General features: G+C 42.2%; 2 protein-coding genes across 2 annotated transcripts in view; both read left to right on the top strand.

The window, feature by feature from the left end:
- The window catches only part of LOC121853841 (adhesive plaque matrix protein-like), a 5922-nt gene extending 504 nt beyond the window's left edge, over window positions 1-5418 (top strand). The window contains exons 2-4 of the mRNA XM_042348215.1: window positions 1-744; window positions 3635-3692; window positions 4428-5418. The exon at window positions 1-744 is cut by the window's left edge and continues 23 nt beyond it. Coding sequence (XP_042204149.1) covers window positions 1-744; window positions 3635-3692; window positions 4428-5159 — 1534 coding nt within the window. The 3' untranslated portion in view covers window positions 5160-5418. The remainder of the gene's footprint in view (window positions 745-3634; window positions 3693-4427) is intronic.
- A 2689-nt stretch (window positions 5419-8107) lies between these two features.
- The window catches only part of LOC121853840 (adhesive plaque matrix protein-like), a 7649-nt gene continuing 3256 nt past the window's right edge, over window positions 8108-12500 (top strand). The window contains exons 1-2 of the mRNA XM_042348214.1: window positions 8108-8160; window positions 8889-9617. Coding sequence (XP_042204148.1) covers window positions 8143-8160; window positions 8889-9617 — 747 coding nt within the window. The 5' untranslated portion in view covers window positions 8108-8142. The remainder of the gene's footprint in view (window positions 8161-8888; window positions 9618-12500) is intronic.

Genomic DNA, 12500 nt, shown 5'->3' with positions numbered 1-12500 from the left:
TACTCTAGCCGACCAGAGCTCTCATGTGAGCATCAGTCTTGGTGGCGCCGCAGCTGTGAGTCACCACAGATCCCCTCATCACTCACGACCTTCCTACCACCCACAACCTTCCTACCATCCACAACCTTCCTACTACCCACAACCTTCTTACCACCCACAATCATCCTACCACCCACAACCATCCTATCAACCACAACCTTCCTACCACCCACAGCCAAGCTACAGTCACCATGAGCCCGCCGTCCCCGCTTGCGCCGCCAACACCACTAAGCCTTGGTGCCTCGAAGACGCCGAGTACCCCACCTACGAGATCAAGCACGCCGCTGAGCAACACTACGAGAAGGTCCTCTCCCTCTACGCTGACGTCGCTGACCTCAACACTGAGCTCTCAGTCAACCGTCCTAAGGTCCTCGAGGAGGAGACTTACCTCTGTCCCTCAGAGACCGCTTACGTCAGGCCTCTGCGTGCCCAGAACACCGATGGCAAGTGGCGCGTCATTGTCAACAATGTTGATGCTCATTATCAAACTCTCACCCAGACCACCCGCATCGAGGAGTGCCTGACCTCCGGCGACGCCTGCCCCCTGGTGCCTGAGTGTTACGAGTCCAAGTGCCTGCAGAAGTCCATCTACCACCGCTTCCTCGTCTACGACCCCTATGATCAGTACTTCCCCTTTGCCATCGAGACCTTCAAGCTGCCCGCCAGCTGTGCCTGTCTGCTGGGCGCCTACACCATCGACCACTAAGACCAACACACCACAAATCTCTCGCCACTGAAGAAATGGAAAACGAACCTTTTTATAAAAACACCTTGTGAATCTTAGTCTTTGTAGTCTAGGAGCACGAGCGGGTGGTTCCCTGTGGCGGTAACACTGCTGCTGCAGGAGCCACCTTCGTTGGCGTGACTTCCCAAACATCGCGGTACGTGAAGAAAGCAGTTCTCTAGTCATCTCACTGTGATAACCACCAGAAAATTTAAAACAGTATTTATTACTATAAACATATATTTATATATAAATATATATATATATATATATATATATATATATATATATATATATATATATATATATATATATATATCGTTTGTGTAACTTCAGCTCCTGTACTTGCGCGGTACAAATAAAATTATGAACATTGTATGTAACTTTTAATAACTTACTCCTTGTCCAAAGCAAAACTTGGGTACAATTCTTGCTTTAATTAAGAAAAAAGAAGACATAATTCACAACATACCGTATCTTCAACACAAAATCCAACTCAGCTCATTTTTAGATCTATTCATTACTAAGTCATCACCTGCATCTTTTCTTCACTCCAGTGTATTCACAGAAAGTTTTCCTCCACCTTACATACAGCCACGTAGATAGTAGGCAGCTATCAAACAGGGAGGTACTTTCACCTGGGAAGATATTGGAAGCATAATGTGTTGTCTAATGGTAGACCCTGCTGCCATATGGCATCACAAAAATGGTGACCAAGTCCAAGGCTGCTGATCTGACTTTCTGACTTATTTACACACAATTGCAGGGTACCAATTGTTTCTCTTTCTTTGACAACACAACATATATATCATTTCTCACTCTTAATTTATTTATTTTGTTTCCATTTTTGTTGGTGACCTGTGCCTGAGTGGGCTACCCCGTTAAAAAAAGTTACTCTAAAGCTGTAGTCATACATGTATACCTGACGTGTTGCTCCTCACATGAATCCAAGGACTGACAGCTCATTGGACTGTTTCTAGCAGCTGATATAACGTCTTTATATAATGTTCTTAGATCTAACACTCTTATACTAGTATTCACTTAAAACGAGTCAAAGATACTGAGGACAATTCTTATCACCTTAAATTACTTATGAAACCAATCAAAACAATATATATATATATATATATATATATATATATATATATATATATATATATATATATATATATATATATATATATATATATGTGTGTGTGTGTGTGTGTGTGTGTGTGTGTGTGTGTGTGTGTGTGTGTGCGTGTGTACAAGTTTACTCTACGCATATTAGTAGGTATAATGATAAGTACATGTACCCACTATTACATATACTGTATACGTATGGGTATGAGCACAATTATAGACATTGGTTCAACTACGTGTACATATATAGATATGGGTACAACCAGAACAAGTTCATTTACAAGTACACATAAAATAGATCGATAACCAGACCCTGAAAATGTCACTGACTTTATTTTTGCATAAAATATATCGCAGTACGTGGAGTCATTAATAAATGGCCACACAGGTGACATGTGGTTTACTGTATTACCACATTGGTAACTCAGGCAACTGGAAGCTTACATCACTGTTATTAACATTATTTCTGGTGAAGGCGACAACAGACACCTACCCTCCCTCATTATGTACTGAGTATATTTAGAACTGGTTTAGGTGAAATCTTTATGTGCCTGACTGCCTGCCTTTTCGTCCTCTCTCTCTCATTATATACTCTTAATACCGATAGGAACAAATAGACTTAACGTTCAAAATTTGTATAAACTACAAAAAATACGTCTGTTCGTCGTTCAGTTTGACCTTTATATATTTTGTCTAACAACCCTCACAATATCATGGCGCACAGCATATATAGTCGGAATGAAGACCAAATCCTGGCTTTACTTCCGTAGGGTTTACGCTGATGTACGAATATAAAGCTTCATCTTTGTTCAATCAAGCGTGTTGCATCACCCTCCACCTCCCTCCAGCCTCCAGTGTTGGGGATGTTGGCAGCCCTCACGCTACCAACATTCTTCGCACTGAGTACGTTTCTACAGGACCAGACGGACTCACCCTCTCACGCGGTGCATTATACAACATTACATAATGTTATTACCTTGTGTGCACGTTTTACGATCCTCTTAATTATTATATGAGACATAATAGTTAGTTCCTTATAACTACCGGAGTGGGTCCAATTATGCTACCCTGAAGCACAATAGCTACAATGTTAACTTTTTGTGATTAATATTATAACATTTATCTTAGGAGACATAATATAATGACGATATTTTTCTTTACACAGACACATCCATTAAATTCTTATCGTCTATCAGAGTGGATAAAAAGGGTCCAGGGAGAACTGTAAATCTAAGGGGTGGAAGGATTATAGAGAGGAGGGGTGTGAGTGAAAGGGGAGGAGCAAGTGTATGGGGAGGGGGAAGTGTAGGGGGATGGGCAAAGGTAATGGGGAGTGGCAAATGTAAGGGGAGGGGAGAGTGTAAAGGGAGGGATAAGTGTAAGGGAAGGGGCGAGTGTAAAACGGGGGGTGAGTATATGGAAATGGGGGATTGTATGGAGAGGGGCTAGTGTATGGGGAGGGGACGGGGAGTACTCAAAGGAACCAGGATGCACTTTAGTGGGCGTTAAGTGTACTTGAGAAGTCGAGGACACGGTAAAAGGCGATGGTACTTCAAAGTAGATGGATGCTATACTGAGGAGGTGCTGTGCTTCTACTGGAAAGTGGGCGGGGTGAACCCTTATGGAGGCGGAACGTACTGTAAGAGAGCGTTCAGGTAACGGTGGTCACCTCAGCCTTGCAACACGTAGGGTGGGCGAGGGCCAGAGGTTTTGGTATATAAGCTGGTGGTGTGAGTCTCGTAGGCACAGTTCAACCAAGTCGAGAGCTGAGGTTACACAGTCAAAAAACATGGCAATGAGATTTGTGGTGAGTCTTAAGACGAATACGGGATGCTGACTTTTACAAACAATATGGAAAGCCAGGAAAAAGCATCTACGCGGTTTCCTAGACAGTATTTATAAGATATAAGTTATCCAGTACCATCTATCTTAACTGGTTCGATCTTAGGACACTCCTAGTTAACACAGCTGGACATGGTTATCTACAGTAAGTTTTTAGTTGGGGAAGTGAAGACGGTGGAGAGCAGTGCAGGCCACGCTGCCTCCTTGTGTACCGAAGGTTGTATACACTATACACACTGTCCTTATTGAGCAGTCATGCTTATGGGACCCACTTTCGCTTTTACCGTTTAATTAATTTTATATTGATTTAAAGGCAGCGAACCATATCTCAATTACTCGAGTATGAATCTCTGATAAGTAATTATTGTAATTCAAAACCAAATAAAAACATAAGCTAATTCGTTTTCTGTTGGTTAATTAAAGTTTGACCATTAAAACTTTCCAAGTACTGTACCTGCGTGCTAGATCATGAGGCCAGGACAATTACGTGAGACTGAAGTCACGTATCAGACACAGGATATACAGGACATTGTATAGTTATATAATCCTATCTGTTGCTTTCTGCATGCGTGTGAACCAGTTAGGCTTAGGATTTTTACTTACCTGTAAGGATTAGTTATACTGAGATTGAGATAGAGATATCTCCCTACATTGTCTAGATGTTCACGAATTTTACACATATTTATCATTATCCTCACAGGTGTCGCTGGCGGTTATAGCCGTTACATTCGCCGACCAGAGATCACATGTGAGCTTCAGTCTTGGTGGCGCCCCAGCTGTGAGCCACCACAGCTCCCCTCACCACTCAAGACCTTCCCACCACCCACAACCTTCCTACCATCCACAGCCTTCCTACCACCCACAACCTTCCTACCACCCACAACCAAACTACCACCCACAACCAAACTACAATCACCATGAGCCCGCTGTCCCCGCGTGCGCCACCAACACCACTAAGCCTTGGTGCCTCGAGGACGCCGAGTACCCCACCTACGAGATCAAGCACGCCGCTGAGCAACACTACGAGAAGGTCCTCTCCCTCTACGCTGACGTCGCTGACCTCAACACTGAGCTCTCCGTCAATCGTCCTAAGGTCCTCGAGGAGGAGACTTACCTCTGTCCCTCAGAGACCGCTTACGTCAGGCCTCTCCGTGCCCAGAACACCGATGGCAAGTGGCGGGTCATTGTCAACAATGTTGATGCTCATTATCAAACTCTCACCCAGACCACCCGCATCGAGGAGTGCCTGACCTCCGGCGACGCCTGCCCCCTGGTGCCTGAGTGTTACGAGTCCAAGTGCCTGCAGAAGTCCATCTACCACCGCTTCCTCGTCTACGACCCCTATGATCAGTACTTCCCCTTCGCCATCGAGACCTTCAAGCTGCCCGCCAGCTGTGCCTGTCTGCTGGGCGCCTACACCATCGACCACTAAGACCAATACACCACAAATCTCTCGCCACTGAAGAAATGGAAAACGAACCTTTTTATAAAAACACCTTGTGAATCTTAGTCTTTGTAGTCTAGGAGCACAAGCGGGTGGTTCCCTGTGGCGGTAACACTACTGCTGCAGGAGCCACCGTCGTTGGCATGACTTCTCAAACATCGCGGTACGTGAAGAAAGCAGTTCTCTAGTCATCTCACTGTGATAACCACCAGAAAATTTAAAACACTATTTATTACTATAAATATATATTTATATATAAATATATATATATATATATATATATATATATATATATATATATATATATATATATATATATATATATATATATATATATCGTTTGTGTAACTTCAGCTCCTGTACTTGCGCGGTACAAATAAAATTATGAACATTGTATGTAACTTTTAATAACTTACTCCTTGTCCAAAGCAAAACTTGGGTACAATTCTTGCTTTAATTAAGAAAAAAGAAGACATAATTCACAACATACCGTATCTTCAACACAAAATCCAACTCAGCTCATTTTTAGATCTATTCATTACTAAGTCATCACCTGCATCTTTTCTTCACTCCAGTGTATTCACAGAAAGTTTTCCTCCACCTTACATACAGCCACGTAGATAGTAGGCAGCTATCAAACAGGGAGGTACTTTCACCTGGGAAGATATTGGAAGCATAATGTGTTGTCTAATGGTAGACCCTGCTGCCATATGGCATCACAAAAATGGTGACCAAGTCCAAGGCTGCTGATCTGACTTTCTGACTTATTTACACACAATTGCAGGGTACCAATTGTTTCTCTTTCTGTGACAACACAACATATATATCATTTCTCACTCTTAATTTATTTATTTTGTTTCCATTTTTGTTGGTGACCTGTGCCTGAGTGGGCTACCCCGTTAAAAAAAGTTACTCTAAAGCTGTAGTCATACATGTATACCTGACGTGTTGCTCCTCACATGAATCCCAGGACTGACAGCTCATTGGACTGTTTCTAGCAGCTGATATAACGTCTTTATATAATGTTCTTAGATCTAACACTCTTATACTAGTATTCACTTAAAACGAGTCAAAGATACTGAGGACAATTCTTATCACCTTAAATTACTTATGAAACCAATCAAAACAATATATATAAATATATATATATATATATATATATATATATATATATATATATATATATATATATATATATATATATATATATATATATATATGTGTGTGTGTGTGTGTGTGTGTGTGTGTGTGTGTGTGTGTGTGCGTGTGTACAAGTTTACTCTACGCATATTAGTAGGTATAATGATAAGTACATGTACCCACTATTACATATACTGTATACGTATGGGTATGAGCACAATTATAGACATTGGTTCAACTACGTGTACATATATAGATATGGGTACAACCAGAACAAGTTCATTTACAAGTACACATAAAATAGATCGATAACCAGACCCTGAAAATGTCAATGACTTTATTTTTGCATAAAGTATATCGCAGTACGTGGAGTCATTAATAAATGGCCACACAGGTGACATGTGGTTTACTGTATTACCACATTGGTAACTCAGGCAACTGGAAGCTTACATCACTGTTATTAACATTATTTCTGGTGAAGGCGACAACAGACACCTACCCTCCCTCATTATGTACTGAGTATATTTAGAACTGGTTTAGGTGAAATCTTTATGTGCCTGACTGCCTGCCTTTTCGTCCTCTCTCTCTCTCTCTCTCTCTCTCTCTCTCTCTCTCTCTCTCTCTCATATTATATACTCTTAATACCGATAGGAACAAATAGACTTAACGTTCAAAATTTGTATAAACTACAAAAAATACGTCTGTTCGTCGTTCAGTTTGACCTTCATATATTTTGTCTAACAACCCACACAATATCATGGCGCACAGCATATATAGTCGGAATGAAGACCAAATCCTGGCTTTACTTCCGTAGGGTTTACGCTGATGTACGAATATAAAGCTTCATCTTTGTTCAATCAAGCGTGTTGCATCACCCTCCACCTCCCTCCAGCCTCCAGTGTTGGGGATGTTGGCAGCCCTCACGCTACCAACATTCTTCGCACTGAGTACGTTTCTACAGGACCAGACGGACTCACCCTCTCACGCGGTGCATTATACAACATTACATAATGTTATTACCTTGTGTGCACGTTTTTCGATCCTCTTAATTATAATAAGAGACATAATAGTTAGTTCCTTACAACTACAGGAGCGGGTCCAATTATGCTACTCTGAGGCACAATAGCTACAATGTTAACTTTTTGTGATTAATATTATAACATTTATCTTAGGAGACATAATATAATGACGATATTTTTCTTTACACAGACACATCCATTAAATTCTTATCGTCTATCAGAGTGGATAAAAAGGGTCCAGGGAGCACTGTAAATCTAAGGGGTGGAAGGATTATAGAGAGGAGGGGTGAGTGAAAGGGGAGGAGCAAGTGTATGGGGAGGGGGAAGTGTAGGGGGATGGGCAAAGGTAATGGGGAGTGGCAAATGTAAGGGGAGGGGAGAGTGTAAAGGGAGGGATAAGTGTAAGGGAAGGGGCGAGTGTAAAAAGGGGGGTGAGTATATGGAAATGGGGGATTGTATGGAGAGGGGCTAGTGTATGGGGAGGGGACGGGGAGTACTCAAAGGAACCAGGATGCACTTTAGTGGGCGTTAAGTGTACTTGAGAAGTCGAGGACACGGTAAAAGGCGATGGTACTTCAAAGTAGATGGATGCTATAATGAGGAGGTGCTGTGCTTCTACTATATAGTGGGCGGGGTGAACCCTTATGGAGGCGGAACGTACTGTAAGAGAGCGTTCAGGTAACGGTGGTCACCTCAGCCTTGCAACACGTAGGGTGGGCGAGGGCCAGAGGTTTTGGTATATAAGCTGGTGGTGTGAGTCTCGTAGGCACAGTTCAACCAAGTCGAGAGCTGAGGTTACACAGTCAAAAAACATGGCAATGAGATTTGTGGTGAGTCTTAAGACGAATACGGGATGCTGACTTTTACAAACATTATGGAAAGCCAGGAAAAAGCATCTACGCGGTTTCCTAGACAGTATTTATAAGATATAAGTTATCCAGTACCATCTATCTTAACTGGTTCGATCTTAGGACACTCCTAGTTAACACAGCTGGACATGGTTATCTACAGTAAGTTTTTAGTTGGGGAAGTGAAGACGGTGGAGAGCAGTGCCGGCCACGCTGCCTCCTTGTGTACCGAAGGTTGTATACACACTGTCCTTATTGAGCAGTCATGCTTATGGGACCCACTTTCGCTTTTACCGTTTAATTAATTTTATATTGATTTAAAGGCAGCGAACCATATCTCAATTACTCGAGTATGAATCTCTGATAAGTAATTATTGTAATTCAAAACCAAATAAAAACAGAAGCTAATTCGTTTTCTGTTGGTTAATTAAAGTTTGACCATTAAAACTTTCCAAGTACTGTACCTGCGTGCTAGATCATGAGGCCAGGACAATTACGTGAGACTGAAGTCACGTATCAGACACAGGATATACAGGACATTGTATAGTTATATAATCCTATCTGTTGCTTTCTGCATGCGTGTGAACCAGTTAGGCTTAGGATTTTTACTTACCTGTAAGGATTAGTTATACTGAGATTGAGATAGAGATATCTCCCTACATTGTCTAGATGTTCACGAATTTTACACATATTTATCATTATCCTCACAGGTGTCGCTGGCGGTTATAGCCGTTACATTCGCCGACCAGAGATCACATGTGAGCTTCAGTCTTGGTGGCGCCCCAGCTGTGAGCCACCACAGCTCCCCTCACCACTCAAGACCTTCCCACCACCCACAACCTTCCTACCATCCACAGCCTTCCTACCACCCACAACCTTCCTACCACCCACAACCAAAATACCACCCACAACCAAACTACAATCACCATGAGCCCGCTGTCCCCGCGTGCGCCACCAACACCACTAAGCCTTGGTGCCTCGAGGACGCCGAGTACCCCACCTACGAGATCAAGCACGCCGCTGAGCAACACTACGAGAAGGTCCTCTCCCTCTACGCTGACGTCGCTGACCTCAACACTGAGCTCTCCGTCAACCGTCCTAAGGTCCTCGAGGAGGAGACTTACCTCTGTCCCTCAGAGACCGCTTACGTCAGGCCTCTCCGTGCCCAGAACACCGATGGCAAGTGGCGGGTCATTGTCAACAATGTTGATGCTCATTATCAAACTCTCACCCAGACCACCCGCATCGAAGAGTGCCTGACCTCCGGCGACGCCTGCCCCCTGGTGCCTGAGTGTTACGAGTCCAAGTGCCTGCAGAAGTCCATCTACCACCGCTTCCTCGTCTACGACCCCTATGATCAGTACTTCCCCTTCGCCATTGAGACCTTCAAGCTGCCCGCCAGCTGTGCCTGTCTGCTGGGCGCCTACACCATCGACCACTAAAGCCAACAAACACACCAAAAATCTCTAGCCAATCAAGAAATGGAAAACGAACGATTTTGAAGAACACCTTGTGAATCTTAGTCTTGCAACCTTTGTAGTCTAGGAGCACGAGCGGGTGGTTTCCCTGTGGCGACAGCACTGTTGCTGCAGGAACCACCGTCCCTGGCATGACTTCTCAAACATCGCGGTACGTGAAGAAAGCAGTTCTCTAGTCATCTCCCTGTGATATCCATCAGAAGACCTCTAACATTATTTATAACTATAAATATATATAGAATATAATATATAAATATTTCTTGTGTAACTTCAGCTCTTGCACTTGCGCGGTACAAATAAAAATATGAACATTGTATGTAACTTTTATTAACTTACTCCTTTCAAAAACCAAATTTGGGTAGAATTGTTGCTTTTAATGAGAAGAAAATATTTTTAATTAACAGCATATGTTTAACACAACATCCAACTCAGCTCATTTTTATATCTTTTCATTTCTAATGCATCACCTATATCATTTTTTCCCTCCATTGTTTAAACAGAAAGTTTTCCTTCATCTTACATACAGCCACGTGTTAACCCTAACTATAAATTACCAAAGAATTAGCTGCAATGATTTAGTGTCCAGCTGTAGTTATACCCTGTGTACCTGACGTGTTGCTCCTCACCTGAAGCCCAGTACTGAGAGCTCAGAGGACTGTTTCTAGCAGCTGATATAACGTCTTTATATAATGTTCTTAGATCTAACACTCTAATACTAGTATTCACTTAAAAAGAGTCAAAGATACTGACGAGAAATCTAATCACGTTATATTTCTTTTGAAAACAGATTAAGACAGTATAGATATAGGTACAACTATACGAGTAGGTATAAGTATATGCACACGTAAAATCGTACACGTTAATACAGATAAGGTTTACACAATAGTCGCCCGCCAGTGTCTGTGTCTTGTCTGTACTGTTGGTTGTCTTGTTCACATCTCTGTATACATATAATTCATTGTATCACCTGAATATTAGCCACCCCAACTTATTTCACCTCAAGGTAGACATCCCAGTTTATTTCACCTCAAGATAGACACCCCAGCTTATTTCACCTGAAGATTGACACCCCGGCTTATTTCACCTGAAGATAGACACCCCAGCTTATTTCACCTGAAGATAGACACCCCAGCTTATTTTACCTCATGATAGACACCCCAGTTTATTTCACCTCAAGATAAACACCCCAGCTTATTTCACCTCAAGATAGACACCCCAGCTTATTTCACCTGAAGATTGACACCCCAGCTTATTTCACCTGAAGATAGACACCCCAGCTTATTTTACCTCATGATAAACACCCCAGTTTATTTCACCTCAAGATAAACACCCCAGCTTATTTCACCTCAAGATAGACACCCCAGCTTATTTCACCTCAAGATAGACACCCCAGCTTACTTCACCTCAAGATTGACACCCCAGCTTATTTCACCTCAAGATTGACACCCCAGCTTATTTCACCTTAAGATTAACAACCCAGCTTATATATCAAATTTGCATTTTTTATATTACACACCGTTACTATACAACTAATATTTAGTACAAAAACACATAATTTCCTCGCATTTTCACACCATTCTCATTAACATTACCAGAATTTTATGTGCATTAAATGTTGTAAATATTTGTAACGTTTGAAGGAAATATCCGCAAATGTATTGTGACACCACTTCATAATAATTAATGTCAAAATACAAAACCCACAATGTATCAATAATGCCATTTTCTACAACAAGTACAACTATCATAGGTCTGTAGTTCTTCTGTATCTAATGTTGTAGGAAGTTGTTGAGTAAATGTTTATTATTACAAGCTACAATTAACTTTTATTATGATCATAGTTGTAGACTCGTTACACATAATACAAACACGCAAATAGTGGGCAAGCCAGATGGTTGACAAGGAAAACACACAGTCGAGTCAGGAAGAGACAGCTGTGTTGGATGCGGTGGGTGAGGTGGATGTAGTAACTGTTGGAGTGATAGATCTGGTGGGTCGGGTGAGTGTGGTCGATGTGGTGGATGCTGTGGGTATGGAGGGTGTGGTGGATGTGGTGGGTGTGGTGGATGTGGTGGGTGTGGTAGATGTGGTGGGTGTGGTAGATGTGGTGGGTGTGGTAGATGTGGTGGGTGTGGTGGATGCTGTGTGTGTGGTGGATGTAGTGGATGTGGTGGATGCTATATGTGTGGTGGATGTGGTGGATGTGGTGGGTGTAGTTGGTGGGTGTGATGGATGTGTTACACTTTCGGGTGTTCTGGATGAGGCCAAGCCGGGTCTTTGCACTTCAGCTGATATCTTCAAGTAAACACCCTTCATACACTGTCATTTTAAAGTCCCGGCTCACTAGAAACCATGTTGCTATTTTATCTCTTCGTTGGCCATCTTAGAAACACGGGTTTACTGTGCCATATTATGAACACGGGTTTACTGTGCCATATTATGAACACGGGTTTACTGTGCCATATTATGAGCACGGGTTTACTGTGCCAGCTTATGAACATGGTTTTAATGTGCCATATTATGAACACGGGTTTAATGTGCCATATTATGAACACGGGTTTAATGTGCCATATTATGAACACGGGTTTAATGTGCCATATTATGAACACGGGTTTACTGTGCCATAATATGAACACGGGTTTAATGTGCCATATTATGAACACGGGTTTAATGTGCCATATTATGAACACGGGTTTAATGTGCCATATTATGAACACGGGTTTAATGTGCCATAAACAACTTTATTTCTTATTACTCACTTCAGGATTGGTTAATTATCAAGGTAGATTTCCATGTGGTCTTTCCCGTATTATTGTAAAACTTTGGAGGGCAATTCTTGCTTTA

The sequence above is a fragment of the Homarus americanus genome, unplaced genomic scaffold (genome assembly GCF_018991925.1).
Source record: "Homarus americanus isolate GMGI-L3 unplaced genomic scaffold, GMGI_Hamer_2.0 scaffold18703, whole genome shotgun sequence".
In the NCBI taxonomy this organism is placed as follows: Eukaryota; Metazoa; Arthropoda; class Malacostraca; order Decapoda; family Nephropidae; genus Homarus; species Homarus americanus.
Note: the sequence above shows the minus strand (reverse complement) of the source record. Positions and strands in the feature narration are given on the sequence as shown.